An 18938-nucleotide genomic window follows, 5' to 3' on the forward strand; every position below is an offset into this window, starting at 1 on the left:
GAGCTGACATTTGATGAGCATAAACAAGGGTGAAGTGAGGGTGCAGCTGATAAGAAAAGATTAGATGACCATCCCCCTCACTTCGTTTTTGCTGGTACACAAACATTTGTCTGTCTGCCAAGCTCCCTGTCTATCGGTCTAGCTCTATCTCAGAGAGAGCCACAAGACTGTGTCATCACGTTTACTCACATCAAGCAGAGTATAGCACTTTGTCTGGATTTTTTGAGTTATCCTAGGTAATTTACACTATGTATACTTGTATTTATGTGTACCTGTGAGACAGAGAGAGACAGATTGAAAGAGAATGAGGGAAAAAGATAATTAGAATGGAGGGGAAGCAACATCCCACCCCATTGTTTTGACAGGCATGAGGAGTAGTGAGTAATGAGATATGTCATTTTGACAGCTGGCGACTCCTGACTCAAAACAATTATAAGCCACACACTTGCACACAAGAAAAGCTTGATGATTGAAGATAATAGCAGTTATATAAAAGTATCTAGTGACTATATATGTGTATATTATAGAAACCAGAAGGAAGAATGGAAGGCAGGAATGAAGGACAAGATCAAAGGAAAAAAGTAAGGAAAGACGAAGGAATGTAGGACGGAAGGTAGGAAAGGAATGCAGGAAGGAATGACACATGACCATTTACCTTGGATAACTACATAACACAACTGCCTGCTAATACTTTGAAGAAAACTGTTCAGAGGTGTTTTGTCTTTGCAAAAAAAAAACTTCCACAAAAATGCACACACACTGGTTTTATGTGTGAGGAGTGTAAAACACCATTGTGTATGACACCATGTTTCAAAGAGTTACACAAGCTGCAGAACTTCTAGGAATATGTCCAGTGACTGTATATTGGTATATATATTATAGAACAATAGTAATAAAAAAATTTTTGTATTGTTTGTTTTTGTAAACAAGTTTTGTAAACAATATATTGATAATTATGTTTGTGTGCTCGTGTTGTATACAACGGGTGTACATATGTACATTGCACCTTACTTTGGTCTCACTGGCCACATAAGTTATGTGAAAAAATAAAATAGTGAAAAAAACAACCTTCAAATACAAGTAAACCAAAGTTTACCGGGTGAACGGCAGTCGCCGCTGTTGCCATATGCAGCTCATTTTCTGCAAACTTCATGCCTCTATATCTGGGTAAGTACTGATGGGAAATTTTTTTTTTTTTTTTGGACTAAAACAATCAGAAAAATAATCTTAACATTTTCATAAGAAAAAAATAATTTTTTTGTCGAATATTTTGCGACACCAGGAGACACTTCAGGATTGGGCCTTTCGACAGTCAAAGGGTTAAACTCGTAAGTCAGGGTACCACTGTGTGTGTGTATATATTATTTTTTTTTTTTTTATTATCACACCGGCCGACTCCCACCAAGGCAGGGTGTGTGTGTATATATATATATATATATATATATATATATATATATATATATATATATATATATATATATATAATATATATATAATATATATATATATATATATATATATATATATATATATATATATATATATATATATATATATATATATATATATATATATATAATGTATAGGATAAACTATATTTAAAGATTTTTTTTTAATACAAACTTTTATTATATCATACAAAAATTTTGATACATTCGGCATTTAGCACCAGTGGCAGCATTTTGCCTGCAACCAGTCACAACTTAAAAATAATCTTTGGATTGCATTGAATTTTATGTAAAAATAATGCAAATTATATTTACAACAAATATATTATTTAGCAAAGAACTCTTTTGCCTTTGATGGGTAAAAAGTAATATTCTCTTTTACACACTTTGTGTATTTGCGCTTTTTCTTTAAATTTTCTTCTGGTTTAGGCTCCTTTTTATTTTCGTTAGATTTCTCTGTCACTATTGAAACACTTGGTCCATCAGGGAAATCAGATACTATATATATCACGAGGTTGCAACCACTACACACTACTGTAACAAGAAATGTTTCAACATTCACAGTACATTCTGAGGGGCACAGAACTGTGTAACACATTGGGCATTCCTCAACAGCACTGCGAACCACATAATAATACCCATTAGTTGGAGTTTCAATAAATTCCAAAGACATTTCTTCTTCTGCGGGCTCATCTTTTCCTATGACCAAGGGGCTGAACCGATTTTTTGCAGATTTCCGTTTCTTATAAGGTCTAGGCTTCTTTGGCATGTTAGACTGCTGCAACTTACACTGGCCTGCCACTTCAACATACTCTACTGCTTGCTCAAGCTGTTCAAGACCATAATTTTGGGATAAGAGCAGATCCCCTGCATCATCTTCATGGACTTGTTCATAACCATTTTGTTTCAAATTTGGTAAAATGAGTGTAGGATTTTTCCTTATTGGATGTATCTCTTGGTAGATCTCTGGACTTTTTGTTTTAGGATGTATATCTTTTTGGTTGCTGTGATTTATTTGAGATGGTGTTAGTGCTGTAGATACAGCAGGCAATATTTTTGAATTACCACTGTTAGGGTTAGGTTCAGATAGTGAACTGGTATTTTCTGCTGACTTTGTTACAGCAGATGGCAACAGTGTTTTGCACTGTAAAATTGCCGATTGCCATGGGTCCTTTTTTTCTAGGACACTCATTTGTCCAACATAAAATGAAAGTTTTTTGAGCACATATGAAGGAACTAATGCACCATTAAGATTGCCAGAGGAATCACCTGAGAGTTTAGCACTAATGTAATCAAATGGGTCAGAGCAGTACTGCAGCGAATGCTCACATGTCACTCTACCCATATTTCTGTTAACTACCATTACCATGAAGCTATGGCACTGCAAAAACTCTTCCTTGCAATGGGTACATCTGACGGCACCAAAGAACAAGTGTTCCCCAAAGTGCTCTTCCTTGATACTTTTTTGGCAAAGATAACACATTAAATCTTTAATTTTCTTGTCTTTCAATCTTGGGGTTATTACATTCACTCTGAATTTTGAATCAGCTACAGTCATTACAATTTTCTCTTTCGGCTTCATTGGTTTTACAGTTTTCTTTATTTTTGAATTCACTGGTTTCATTGCGAGAGTTGTCGTAACTTCTGAATTCAAATTTTTAATAGGCTGAATAGATATAGGTTTAGATGACATTTTGGGTTTCAATAATGCTTTTCGTATAGTTTCATCTCTTTCAAATTGAAAATTTACCTGAGAAAGTAATTTTGAATGAACAATATCTTGAGTTTTAACTGTTTGTTGATTATGTCCTAGGGAATATTTTGGCACTTCACTGCTTTTTGATACTTTGCTGGTATCTTTACAGTCTTTAACAGGGTGAGTAGAGTTCTCTGTGGGTTGAATCGTGGTCTTGCATAAAGTTGAGTTGCCCTCCAATACTGGCTTCTGCACTTCTGTGGAACTCAATGACTGCTGTAGATTCACAGACTGCAAGTGTGATCTTTGTTGCTGGAAACCTCTATGTTCATCCTGATCCCTGGGCAAATTTTGTTGGCTTACATGGTTAAAATATAAATTTTGTAGAGGTTGACTTGGCATAAAAGTCCAGGGTCCTGGTCTGTCCATGGCCGGATTTCGATATATGACTCGACTTGCCATAGTGAAAATCTCTAGCGCAGCCTGAAAGGTGTAAAAATATTTATTAGATAAGATACTCCTACATTCCATTGTCAACCAATTGCATACTATTAACACTTTTCATACATATGTATTGAAATTAAAATGGTTGATAATGAATCATCCAAACGTATGTCTCATATTTTCACACACACCATACTATTATGTTAATACTTTTCATACATACTGAAATTAATCAAAATGATAGATAGTAAATAATGTATATATGCCTAAATCTTAAAACATAATGTAAACCTTAAATATTTAGAAACTACAAATGGTTCAAAGTGTAATCAAATATGTGATTCCAGACTTCATATACCCATAGGTTATACCTAACAATACAGGAGACATCCTCAGGGTTAACCCAAAATAATCCTAACCTAGGATGCATACCACAGTAGTAGACTTAACTCATGGGTACCTATTTGCTGCTAGGTGAACATGACCAGCCAGCCCATCCTCTTAGTCTCAATACATTGGTAAGTTTGACTAGACAGCTCAGGGCTCGAATCGGCAAACACTTTGGCAAATAATTTAGAACAGGACAACTGTTAAAAAAAAAATGATAGTTTGCAGCCATTTGGGAATACATATGCACATTTGAGAAACCACCCAGCGAAGGGCATCACTTTTAAAGTCCTGGTCTGTAACTCTCCCCCATTTCCTCTCTATCTAACACAATATGTCACTGGCAGCAAAAACAGGACTGTGTCCCACTGTATAAGAATGTTCTTTACAAATACTCTCTAATCTCACCCTCCCACTGTTTTGCAGCTGCTGTATGTGGAGGGTTGTGGGGAGTCAGCAGAGCTGACATGTACCAGACACTGCTGTCACCCAACATCTTAAATTTACAGTTCCTGACCAATCTGTACCAAATAACTGTGATCCCACCACACATGCAAAACATATTGTACAACAAACATCAATGCTTATAAAAAAAAGAATGGAATTACTATTTATAACTCAGCTTTAGCCTTTTAGTGTTTGTATACACAAATAACCTGAACATAGGAGAAAGAAGCTTATGAAGACGTTTCAGTATAACTTTTACCATTGACAAATCTAACACACGAAGGTAAGGGAGCCAGTATATATAGGAGAGGACTGGGATAGGACAAAGAGAGGAAGTGGAGACATAGTGGTAGAAGTAAAGCTAGTACCAAAAGTAGTAATAGTAAGAAGGAGAGACAGTGGTAGTGGCACTAGAGACAAAGGGGAGTGAAGCGAGGCAATAGTAGTAGTAATAGAAGTGGAATAAGTCGAAGGACAAGAAAAGGGAGCACCGCAGGAAAGCTAATGACCCACGAGAGCTTTTTAGTTTTTTGGTCATCAAAATATTAAAGGAATTTAAATATGCTTCTAGTACAATACAGATTAGCCCATTCTATGACCTTTTTTACTTGCAACTTTTGATTTATCTTTGCTGGTTTTTTAGTATGTTAAAGCAAGTCTAGTCATTATTCTTAAAAGGAATTGTGAATGACTGGGAAGCACACACTCCCAGGTCTAGATGCTTCACATCTAGATCTCTCACTCCATCAGGAAAATGTTAGGGCTATTCTCACTCCACTGGGAGTTAGGTATATCTGATTGGTTACTTGACAAAAAGCTCCTCTACTGATTTACAAAAATGTTAACAATTACCTGTGAATTAATTAGGCTGTGGAAAGGCTCAAAGTAGGCCTAAAAGCATATCCCATTTGGGGTTGCAGAATGCTAGTTTGAAAATTTAAGGTTATAATTATAAAATCTACAATTCTTTACCAATCTTTACTAAATAAAACATCCCTACCACCTATTCATCAAATATTACTGCATAAGATAAAACAATAGAGAAAAATGTTAACTATTTAGTTTTAAATTTGCAGTTATTTAGTCTACAGTTAATGATTAATCAAATTTTTTTTTTTAAATTAAATATCTACCTCTCCAGGTATACAGATCAGCATTCATATCAATATGACATGTGCAACACTAGGATTCTCTGAATGGTGACTCATTTAGGTTGCACTGAAGTTTTGTCAGGTTTGATCCAAGGAAGGAGAGAATATATCCATTTCCTAGGAACAAGAACCCTTCACCAGAAATTATAAGCACAGGTGTTTGTAATTCTAATAATTGTAAGCATGGATAATAATGCAGGATTTAAAGTAGAATATGTACAAGCATTATGCAGCTGCAGAATCCTCAACTTTGGAATAAAAGAAGCACTTGATGATAGGAGGTTTTGTATGACACAAAAACTTTATAAAAAATAATAAGTATATAATACTGATTTGGATTCACTTGACATCAAGGAAAATCCAACATTAATTTCCGAATTTGTTAGCTGATAGGTATGTATTACTATAGGCTAACAAAGTGGCCTAAAATTCCTTGGACATACAGCAGGCATGTCTGAAGATGTTAGAGAGGAGTGGAGATGAATGGTTTTGCAGACCTGATGAGGTGTTGGAGTGAACATTAAGAATGAGCACTGCAGCAGGCCTACTGGCCCAAGTCAGGTCTAACTCAAACCCACCTATGTATTTTTCTAACCTATTTTTAAAACTACACAACATTATAACTTCAATGATGCTGCTTGGGAATCTGTTCCACTCATCTACAACTATTACCAAACCAATGCTCTCCCATATCCTTTCTGAATCTAAATATTTCCAACTTGAACCCAGTGCTGTGAATCCTGTCTTGGTCAGATATTTTCTGCACATTTAGGAAGGTAATATTTTGGAGGTGAAAAGTACAGTGCCTTCACTCTAGAGGGGTTTAGGATACTTGGTGATTGGAGAGGCATCTGAACTGTCGTAACTGTATACCTCTGGCAAGGCAGCTATAGTGTGAATGATGGTGAAAGCATTTCTTTTTTGGGTCACTGCATCGGTGGGAAATGGCCAGTGTGTTCAGATTGTTAAAAGAAATTAGTTGGACAGTTGTTGTAATCACTGGGCAAAGTGTCTGGTTATCTTTTGAAGTATTGAATCAAGTGTCCAGTTGTCTTACGGGGTATTGAACTAAGTCTGATGATTCGGAAATTTGTCCGGTATGGGCCAGAGTGGCCACAGTGATTGTGGTGGAGGCAGGCAATAGTTGAACTGCCTGTCAAATGTTTGATTAGGTATTGTACAGGGTCACATCAACCCTCCCATACACATTTCTATAACAAGCAACAACTATAATGCAATCAATACAAAACTATTATTTTTGAGTTTTATTGAATTACAAAGCTTTAAAAGAATTTGTTAGCTTCTTTGAGGGTTTAAGGAACACAACTCTAATTTTCCCATATATTCTTCAGTTCACTTTAGACAATTTTTTTTATCTTAATGGTCAACTGGACATGTATATAAAAGTGTCTCTATATCAGTTGGGCACTTAATTCAAGGAACTTAATGTATCCTTCAGTCAATACTGTGGCTGAAACAATTCACCAAAACCCTGCACTTTAGGAACCTTATAATAAATTTTCACTACTAGGGCAAAGAGAAGTAGAGAACACCCCCCATAATACAGGAGGGAACTGGGAAGAGAGGGAGTGGTGGTGGTGATGGTGGTAGTAGTAAAGTAATAATGGTGAACTTAGAATTTGAAGAATAGCAGTATTAGTAAAAGCAGCAGCAGTGAGGCAGTAGTAACAGCAATAGTAGAATAGTACGTATATAGTAATAGCAGTAAATAATTTGTGGCACTCTAAACGAAAAGACAAATCTGGCCTTTACTTTTCTCACCCATTGTCACTTTACAATGGTCCAGGATGGACCAGAATACAGTAGTACCTTGGTACTCGAATTTAATTTGTTCCAGAAGGCTGTTCGAGTGCAAATCTGTTCAAGTACCAAATGAATTTTTCCCATAAGGAATAATGTAAATTAGATTAATCCATTTCAGGCCCCCAAAAATACACTTACAAAAGCATTTTAACACAAAGTTTACAAGTCTAGCATGCATAAACCTAAAAAATGAAGGTCTCAGAAACACTTTATCACCAGCTGTTTTTCATTGATCAAAATCAACAATTTTTCAATCTCTTCAACTGTTTGTGGTCTTTGTTTCATAACCAATTTCATTCCTTTTGCAACATCATTTTTAATGGCCTCTTTATTTTTTAGTAACAGATCATAGATTTTGTCATACGGGTGGCCCGGTGGCCTGGTGGCTAAAGCTCCCGCTTCACACACGGAGGGCCCGGGTTCGATTCCCGGCGGGTGGAAACATTTCGACACGTTTCCTTACACCTGTTGTCCTGTTCACCTAGCAGCAAATAGGTACCTGGGTGTTAGTCGACTGGTGTGGGTCGCATCCTGGGGGACAAGATTAAGGACCCCAATGGAAATAAGTTAGACAGTCCTCGATGACGCACTGACTTTCTTGGGTTATCCTGGGTGGCTAACCCTCCGGGGTTAAAAATCCGAACAAAATCTTATCTTATCTTATCTTATCACATGGGCACAGCTTTCATATTTCACCATGAGTTCTTTTTTCATCTCTGTTGTGACTAACCAATTTTCCCTTTGGTTGGCTATCACTAATCTCCTCAGGCCCCGTGGTGACTTATTTATACAATATAAAAAAATCACCAGATAGTTTACAGTGAAGTTCAGTGGAGTTTTGCACTGAGCGACAGCTGCAGGGAGACTGACACACATTATTTGGTCATGTCAAGCAAACGGTCAACTACCGAGCGATTTTTTTACCAAACAAAGCATTCGAATACCAAATTGTTCGAGCTGGGAGTTGTTCGAATACTGAGGTACAACTGTACATATAAGGTTCTTCTACTAAGTGTGAGCTTTTGCTGAACTATCTCTTTCCTTGGATCAAACCTGACTGTTGCATTCTCCCAGATTCTGTATTTAGTGCCTTCAGTGTGTGAGACAGAGAGAGAACTCAGATTAAATAATAATGAATAACTGTCAATGAATACACAGAAAAGTATATGGGAGGTTCAATGTCCTTTCGCATGCTATTACATTACTTTTTAACAAGTCACTAGAAACTAGCACTTTCCCGACACTACTCAAGACATCAAGGGTTACACCAATACATAAAGGTGGTGACCCTACAGCCGTAAACAACTATAGGCCAATATCAAACTTACCATTGCTATCCAAAATCTTCGAGAAACTCGTGCACAGGAGACTATATTCATTTATAACGTCACAAAACATACTCAAACCCTGCCAATTTGGATTCAGGAAAAATAAAAGCACTAATGATGCAATTATAAAAATGCTAGACCTGCTTTACACAGCATTTGAAAATAAGGAATATCCGCTAGGAATTTTTGACCTAAGAAAAGCGTTTGACACAACAGACCACGGCATCCTACTCCACAAACTTGACCACTACGGTATAAGAGGCCATGCGCTTGCATATTTTAAATCCTACCTTTCTAATAGGTATCAGTATGTCACCATTAAAGTCACAGCCTCATCAATACGGCCACTCGATGCTGGAGTTCCGCAGGGAAGTGTCCTTGGACCCCTGCTCTTCCTCATTTACATCAATGATCTTCCAAACATATCCCAACACCTGAAATCCATTCTCTTTGCTGACGACATGACTTATGTCATCTCCCACCCTAATCTTGCCACCCTCAACACCATTGTTAACGAGGAGCTGCTCAAAATATCGACTTGGATGACAGCCAATAAATTTACACTTAACACTGGCAAAACCTACTACCCTATCATTCGACTTACAACCGAGTTCGGTTCCGAGAAACCGGTCCTAAGTCGAAATGGTCGTAAGTCGAACTTTACTACTGAATATCAACAAAACATTTTTGTAATGACTTTATTTTATTGTTTTATTTTGGTATTTCATGTTTTACTTTACTTTTTATGTTGTTAGTACTGTATTTTACACTGTGAGGTTTAAGATAAACACTGTGTACAACACAAATAGTTGTTTATGTTTGGTAGTAGAGCAGGCATTGCGCAACTTAACATTAAGATCGACAACACTCTAATTGCCAGACATAATGAGGGCAAATTCCTAGGCCTATACCTCGACAACAACCTAAATTTCAGCACCCATATCCAACACATAACAAAAAAAGTATCCAAAACGGTGGGGATCCTCTCCAAGATACGATGCTACGTGCCGCAGACTGCACTTCTCACACTATACCATTCGCTTATATATCCATACCTCACCTATGCTATCTGTGCTTGGGGTTCAACTGCAGCAACACACCTAAAGCCAATAATAACCCAACAAAAAGCCGCAGTAAGAATAATCACTAAATCCCATCCCAGGCAACACTCCCCCCCCCTCTTCATAGATCTAAACTTACTCCCTGTTCAGAACATCCACACTTAATACTGTGCAATCTATATCTACAGGACCTTAAATTCCAATATTAACCTTGACCTAAAATGCTTTCTTGATAGTTGTGACAGGATCCACGGGCATAACACCAGACACAAACATCTCTATGACATTCCCCGTATTCAACTAAACCTTTACAAAAATTCAATGTATTTCAAAGGACCTAAAATCTGGAACACCCTACCTGAAAACTCTTGAACTGCAGACACATTCATCACTTTCAAAACTACAGTTAGAAAACATCTCCCTGATTGACCCCGACAACTAACTACATGATAACCACCTGGTGGTTCACAATTACACTCACTCACCCACTGACTATAAACCCAGAAATACTAATCTTAATCTTAAAATAATAAATCCTAACTAATCATAAGTTTGCCTATGATACTCCAATATAGACACTTTGTATTGTGCCAAAACAAAAGCATTCACATTGCTAAACTCACAAATTATGATGTAGTCACTTAGCCTTAATACCATAATCTGTAAGGATTTAATATTAAGAATTAATCTAAGTCTGCTCGAAATGCCTAGCCAGGCTAGGTGTCCTAGTGGCCCCCTCTGTAATTAGTATTTTATAACATGTAAACCACACAATACCCAAAACCTGTAAACCCCACATTGTAACCATTATAGAGAATAAACTTGAATTGAATGCATGATCCTAAGATTAACAGGCCCAGCACTGAGCTGTATATATATATATATTCAACAAACTGACCATATCCCACCAAGGCAGGGTGGCTTAAAAAGAAAAATAAACATTTTTCTTTTTAAATTTAGTAATTTATACAGAAGGGGTTACTAGCCCTTTGTTCCTGGCATTTTAGTAGCCTCTTACTACACACGTGGCTTAGGGAAGAATTCTTTTCCATTTCTCCATGGAGCCAAGAGGAAATAATGAACAAGAACTATGAAGAAAATAGAAGAAAACCCAGATGGGTAAGGAAATGTGTGTGCAAATGCATGTATACTCACCATGTTTATGAGACAAAAACAAGACACCAGCACAACTACCATCATGTAAACCAATTACAGGTTTCAGCTTCACACTCGCTTGGCAGAACAGTAGTACCTCCTTGGGTGGCTGCTGTTTACCAACCTACCTAATCTACCAAATAGCAGATACCTTTGAGATGAGTATATTAAAGTCTTTTATAATGATATGATGGCATGTTTGTGTGATAGTTGTCATGTCACTAACGTTGTGGTCACTAGGTCAGTGCTAAATATTTAACGCTTTAACTGTGTCCAAAGTACTAGTACACAAATGGAGTGTCCAACATACTAGTTTACAATTTTTCGTACCCACAAATCCGCTGCCTGCCAATATTTTCGACCTCAGCACAACTCTTTGGGCCTTCTTCCATCTATTCATACATTTGAAAAAACCCAAGTCCAGCAGGGTCCACACAATGTATTATGGTTAACTACTCGGAGGATGACAGTGTACTAGTATGCCTCACTAGTAAAATAAACAAAGGAACCAGGAGTTGTTGTTCCACTAACTTCACTACCAGCAAACAGGGTGTGCAAGTAACTCAATGATGACTTATTCTGTCCAAATATAACTGAAAATAATGGGAGGCTGGAACTTAACTTTCTATCCAATTATTATTATAATCAAAGGGGAAGCGCTAAACCCATAGGATTATACAGCGCCCGGGGGGGGGATGTGGAAGGCATTCAGGCTTAATTCGGGGAACTGGAGCACAGATCCAATTCCCTAAATCAAGAGCCCCTCACCAACATCAAGGAACCTTCCATGAGGGGAACTTTCTATCCAAGACAACACAAAGAGTAATAATAGAGTTGAGACAGAGGCTGCCACAGTGAAAAGCTCTTGTTCCACAAGGTACAGTACAGTGGGCCGTGGCCTGGTGGCAAAGCTCTCGCTCCACACCCTGAGTGTTTGGGTTCGATTCCCAGCAAGTGTGGAAACATTGGGCGTGTTTCCTTACACCAGTTTACCCATCAGTAAACATGGATACTTGGGTGCTAGTCGACTGGCGTGAATCACAGATCTAATTTGCCTGAAATGCTATGCATAACAAGCGGCTTTCTATATAGTAGTGCCACTGATGTCAGCAAGGGCTGTATACCTTATATATGTACTCGTAGAAATAAAAATATTTTAACACAGGACAACACACTAAGTCAATGTGAATAATTTTCATGTTTTACACTGAAATAATTGTAATATATATGTTCATTGTACACAGCCCTACAAGACCAAAATAGTAAAAAAGTAGAATATTATACAGATATACCATATATATAACCCAGTAAAATCACTAACTTATTTCCATTTTTTGAGAATACACTCAGAAACAATTATCATGTTATAGGAATTTCTTGTACTGAGCCTTAGACGACTAAACAGTAAGAAAAAAAAAATACTAATAACCAATCATACCATACATATACTATATGCATACAGTGCATTCCAAGTTGAGCGATGTCAGGCAAGCATTTCCCATTGTTTACAGCAGTGGTTCCCAAACTGGGGGTAAATTACCCCCTGGGGGTAATTTAACCATTTTTGGGGGGTAATGGAGGGGTGACAGAAAAAAGTTATGAATTCTGAAAATCAAGAAAACAATGCGGTACCCGGTATGAGGATTATTAACTTTGTCTTAGTATATAAAGTTGTAAAGTAAACCTGTTATAAGTAAGTAATAAAGTTAAACCAAATAACAATAAACATCAAAAATTAATATACAGTATTAGAAAAGAAGAAATATATAGCTAAGTGTGTGGAAACCCAAAAGTATTTTGACAAGTATGCTTCAGGACAAAAGTCACTCAGTAGCCCAGATCGACCTGTCCAGTACGCATCACTCACTTCCTGAGGCTGCCTCTATTTCACACTGTCAGTTTATGTGAGCATCAGCCGAGGTAGACATAAGCTGGTATGTATGTGTACTGCCCTGTGCAGTATATAGTTAGTATTTACCCACTGTTACTGTGAATTTGTAGCTATTATTAATTTTATATATAATGTATGTGTGGTTCTTACGTTTTCAATGGTTTTGCTAGGATTAGCAGAGTATGCGAGGCTGTATACGTTCACGTTTAGCCATATATATCAATAATAACATTTTGTGAAAGGGGTAACATGCTTTATGTGGCATGTTAAATTGGGTAACAAGCTGAAAAAGTTTGGGAACCACTGGTTTACAGTGTAATAACACCTTGAAACTCATCTATTACAAGAAACTAGTATTGTGTTATTATTGTTTTTCACCATTAAAAAATCATGTCTTGGCATCAATAAATTGTAAAATGTAAATATCACTTGCACTTTTATGCCACTGTTGCCGATAAGTGATCATTTTTTCACCAACTTCAATATGCCATAAAATCGTAAGATTTTGTGAATTCCGTTCATTTTAGTCTTATTGGATTCAGAAAAATGAGTTCTATCGAACCACCAGGATTTTCTTTTTTGACCACATGCCACAGCTTCCATATGCCTCAACTACTACGATTTTTAATATCTTGCCTTTCTCTCTGGCACCTGCCATTGGTCTGCCAAGAACTAGCTTTAAACTCCCCTGTGGTCGTTTTGTGTATTTTTTTTTTAACCATCCATATTCCACAAAAGCAGGGTGACCTAAAATGAAAACCTGAAGTTTTCTAAATTTAGTAATTTATACAGAAGAAGGGGTTACTAGCTCCTTGCTCCCAGGATTTTAGTTGCCTTTTACGACACACATGACTTAGAGGAAGATTATATATATATATATATATATATATATATATATATATATATATATATATATATATTCACACTTCTCAGTGCATCGTCAGAAACTGTGCAATGTTGCAAGGGAGCAACCAAAGAAGGGAGAGGTCTCAGAATTGCATAGGTGTCACTGGCCACGGTTAAGGTTGGCCAGTGACACCTACACTACTCTGAGACCTCTCTCCCTGCTTTGGTTGCTCCCTTGCAACATTGCACAGCTCCTGATGATACACTGAGAAGTGTGAAAGTACTTGAGCTAAAGATTTCCACCCCCGTCGTGGCTTGTCCTGCATAGTTAAGATCGCCCATCTGCGATTGTTTGCATCAATATATATATATATATATATATATATATATATATATATATATATATATATATATATATATATATATATATATATATATGCAAGGAATTTGCGAGAGCATGCGAAATATACATAAACACTGATCTCTGGCTGAAGGAGACTCGAACCTATGAACATTAGGACAAGGTACGCAGTGCTTTACTAATCTACCCACACTGGACAATACCTTGGCGTGTAGCATGTGCTACATGTTTGATCCAAGGCAGCCAGCTTTCAGGGAGAAGGCTTACAGGGGATGAGATGAAAAGCTGTAAGCCTTCTCCCTGAAAACTGGCTGCCTTGGATCAAACGTGTAGCGCATGCTACACGCCAAGGTATTGTCCAGTGTGGGTAGATTGGCAAAGCACTGCGTACCTTGTCCTAAGGTTCGTAGGTTCGAGTCTCCTTCAGCCAGAGATCAGTGTTTGTGTATATATATATATATATATATATATATATATATATATATATATATATATATATATATATATATATATATATATATATATATATCTGTGTGTGTGCGCATGTCATGCCAAATAGGTGGCTTAAATGGCAACAGTTGTGAAGTCTTGATCCATGGAGAGAGAATAAGATCAATTCCTTGGATCCAGAGCATTGTCTAACACATCCCCTTGCGAGTTGCCTTGATGCCAATGAGAAAGTAAAAAATGTAATCAGAATGACTAAGTACACTGGTTTATCCCAAAGCAAGGATCTCCATTTACATAATGCTTATGGAATGGATACAAGCGTACTCGAGAACATATACCTGGAGTTTTTCTGGAGAGAGTTCCGGGGGTCAATGCCCCCGCGGCCCGGTCTGTGACCAGGCCTCCTGGTGGATCAGAGCCTGATCAATAAGGCTGTTACTGCTGGCTGCACGCAATCCAACATACGAGCCACAGCCCGGCTGGTCAGGTACCGACTTTAGGTGCTTGTCCAGTGCCAGCTTGAAGACTGCCAGGGGTCTATTGGTAATCCCCCTTATGTATGCTGGGAGGCAGTTGAACAGTCTCAGGCCCCTGACACTTACTGTATTGTCTCTTAACGTGCTAGTGACACCCCTGCTTTTCATTGGGGGGATGTTGCATCGTCTGCCAAGTCTTTTGCTTTCGTTGTGAGTGATTTTCGTGTGCAAGTTCGGTACTAGTCCCTCTAGGATTTTCCAGGTGTATCTAATCATGTATCTCTCCCACCTGCATTCCAGGGAATACAGGTTCAGGAACTTTAAGCGCTCCCAGTAATTGAGGTGTTTTATCTCCGTTATGCGCGCTGTGAAGGTTCTCTGTACATTTTCTAGGTCAGCAATTTCACCTGCCTTGAAAGGTGCTGTTAGTATGCAGCAATATTCCAGCCTAGATAGAACAAGTGACCTGAAGTGGCATCATGGGCTTGGCATCCCATTTTGAAGGTTCTCATTATCCATCCTGTCATTTTTCTAGCAGCTGCAATATAGGAAATATAGGAAAGTACTTGAAATAGAGGAAATATAGGAAAGGATGATGAAATTAATCTACTGTATAAAGAATCCTTCCTGCCAAGACAGATGTAAACCCTGAACAGGTGTCCTGTGGCTCAGTTTGCAATGCTCTCGCCTTGTAGAGTATCTGTGGGTCAATCCCCAGCATAGGTGGAAATATTAGGCATGTTTCCTTACACCCAATGTCCCTGTTCACCTAGCAATACGTAGGTACCTGGGTGTTAGTCAATCGGTGTGAGTTACATCCTGAGAACATGATTAAAGACCCTAATGGAAATAAGACGGTCCTCGATGACACGTTGACTTTCTTGGGATATCCTGGGTACATAACCCTCCCCTGGATTAAAAAATCCAAACAAATTTTATCCACCTACATTCTTGGAAGACAGAGTTATAAAAGCGAAAGATGGGAAAAAACATAATTTGGGCACTGAGGATGTAAGACTTCAAAACCGGAAGACTTCTAATCAAGAAAAGACTCGCAACAATGGGTTCAAGTTGGACAAATTGAGCAAGTTTAGAAGTTGTATTGAAAAGCTCTGGTTTGGTAATAAAACTGTGGATGCATGAAACAAACTCCTAACTAGTGTCATAGAAGCAAGAACTTCGGATAGCTTTAAAAATAGGGTGGACGGGTACATGAGCTGGTGAGAGTTGGACTTGCCTAGCATGGGTCAGTAGACCTGCTGCAGTGGTCCTCCTTTCCTATATTCTTATACGTGAAAATAATAAGCAACAATAAAAAAAAATATAAAGTTGAACAGGAATTATTCCAAAGACGAATTAGTCAACTTTAGTTAGCAAAATATACTAGAAATGAACAATATACCCAATAATCATAAAAAAAAAATTCCATCATTCTACAATGCACTGGTCATTCAACTTTACAGTGGACTGGTTTCTTATAAAGCGCATGTATATACTGGAGAAAGCACTTCTAATACAATAATGTAACTAAAGAATCATTTTAATTTTATTCACTTAACATATGTATATTGGGTTATCCTACATAATCTACATATGCTGCTATTTATGATGATTTATGTAACTGTATTTATGTGTACCTCTACCTGAATAAATTTATGGGGAGCGTTAAACCCATACGGATAGTGCCTATGGGGGGATGGAAGGCATTCAGGGAACTGGAGCAGAGATCCAGTTTCCTAGATCAAGAGCCCCTCACCGGCATAAAGGAACCTTCCTTGAGGGGTAACACCGTAATACATCAAGTATATTTTGCTAATTAGTAACTCATTATAATTGAGTTACTAATTAGTAGCTCAATTATACTTAAATATTCAAATTACTTAACAGAAAACTAAAATTGACCAACTACATATACTAAATGAACTATAACAAGAATGTTCCTCCATCATTCTACCATCCGTCATTCAATGATTCATCATTCACTTGCTAAATGTAGGTCACTTTCACCTGTGCCAGTCCGTCAGTGTGGCCGGCTCCCAACCTTGAGTGTCTGTTTATACATCAATCATTCTCAATGAAATCACTTTCAAAAAATCAAACATTCTCTCTGGCCTTGGGAAGAACGGCCAGTTCTGGCTTCAGTTGCCACACATCACCATTCAACACAACAGTTACAATAAATAACTTACCTTTAACTCGTTTGAAGGTATTTATATTAACTTTTCAGTATGGCCACACTGCCATAAATAGACACTTTATTTAAAGTTCATTGAAATGACCTTTTTTGAGAATACAAGGACTGCTTGCTTCGAGCGTGACCTCGCTCTTCTATGTTAAGACAGTACTGACGCGGGCGCGGCAATGGTGAGCCTTATATAGTGGCGTCAGCTGCCACGCCACCACCCGGCCTCGCTTCCCGCTCCAGCCAATCAGCGTGCAGTGAACTCAGGCTTAAAAAAAAACCATGATTCATTCTCATTGGCTGGCTGGGTTACCATGCCAACCTTCACCTCTTTGTTCAAACAAACTGGTTTAATCAAGCATCAACAGGCTTCCATTCTACCGAAAAACCTCACCACACTATTACAACTGTTCACACTTGAACACACAAGTGTAGCTGTAATTACATCATGGATATACACACACACACGTGTGTAAATGTACTCCTTGGTAGCAAGAACACATGTATATATTGGCTACTGCGCAATTTCTTCCTGTCCTCCATGACATCCCAGCATGGAATGTTGCCTTATTTCCTGTGTAAAGATGTGTAACTAGCCTCTTAGATTGTATTATCGACTGGACATTCATTTTGAAAGGTCAGTCCACTGCCTGGATACTGAAATCAATGATGTGTGTAGAGCCATGAGGTAAAGATTTAGGTTAATGGAGCATCACTTGATGTGCCAGACTGCCACATCATTCTACACAGCCTGGCAGCCAGCCACGTCATTCTACACAGCCTGGCGGCCAGCCAAGCCGTTCTACACTGCCTGGTAGCCAACCAAGTCATTCTACACTGCTTGACAGCATACTGCTTCCCTAGCCGTGCCTCATCATTCTACACTACATCCCCCCCAGTACTCTTTTATTCATTATCTTGCCACATTCACCACTGAGTAAGTAAGTAAGTATAATACACTTCCAGTGGTCATTCCTCACTGTGTTCACATCTTACTACAGGATTCATAGCGGTTTTGACATAACTGTACAGCTGCTCGTTGTGTCATTGTAAACTGTGACCTTCAATGGTCTTCCTCCTTGGAAGACAATGGAAAGAGAGAATTATTATTATTATAATCAAGGGGGAAGCGCTAAACCCGGAGGATTATACAGCGCCTGGGGGGGATGTGGAAGGCATTCAGACTTAATTCGGGGAACTAGAGCACAGATCCAATTCCCTAAATCAAGAGCCCCTCACCAACATCAAGGAACCTTCCTTGAGGGGCGGAAAGAGAGAAGGTTGAGGTGTGGTTGGTGTTTTCCTGCTGGGGTGGGGAATTGGGGGTGGGGGGAAGGGGTGGAGCACCATAATTAGGAGGGGGAGAACTGTTGCCCTCTGAAGGTCTGACATTTACCGAATTTTAGAACACTGGACATTCTACCTCCCTCTCTAGCCTGAGCAAATTATTTATTTTCTTTCTATACTTCATATATATATATATATATATATATATATATATATATATATATATATATATATATATATATATATATATATATATATATATATATATATATATATATATATATTGCACTTGTGTCCTTTTACTTTACACACACACACACACACACACATATATATATATATATATATATATATATATATATATATATATATATATATATATATATATATATATATATATATATATATATATATATATATATATATATTGAAGTATAGAAAGAAAATAAATAATTTGCTCAGGCTAGAGAGGGAGGTAGAATGTCCAGTGTTCTAAAATTCGGT

The 18938-nt window shown here is 37.8% G+C and overlaps 1 protein-coding gene across 1 annotated transcript; it reads right to left on the bottom strand.

Annotated features, from left to right (window-relative positions):
• Nucleotides 1-1605: 1605 nt before the first annotated feature.
• Nucleotides 1606-17296, bottom strand: LOC128684969 (uncharacterized). The gene is made up of 2 exons (XM_053771378.2): nucleotides 17155-17296; nucleotides 1606-3627 (listed from the first exon to the last, which is right to left on the bottom strand). The coding sequence occupies exon 2, from the start codon at nucleotides 3604-3606 to the stop codon at nucleotides 1774-1776; it is 1833 nt and encodes a 610-aa protein (XP_053627353.1). The 5' UTR covers nucleotides 3607-3627; nucleotides 17155-17296; the 3' UTR covers nucleotides 1606-1773.
• Nucleotides 17297-18938: the final 1642 nt, after the last annotated feature.

The sequence above is a fragment of the Cherax quadricarinatus genome, chromosome 5, assembly GCF_038502225.1.
Source record: "Cherax quadricarinatus isolate ZL_2023a chromosome 5, ASM3850222v1, whole genome shotgun sequence".
Lineage (NCBI taxonomy): Eukaryota > Metazoa > Arthropoda > Malacostraca > Decapoda > Parastacidae > Cherax > Cherax quadricarinatus.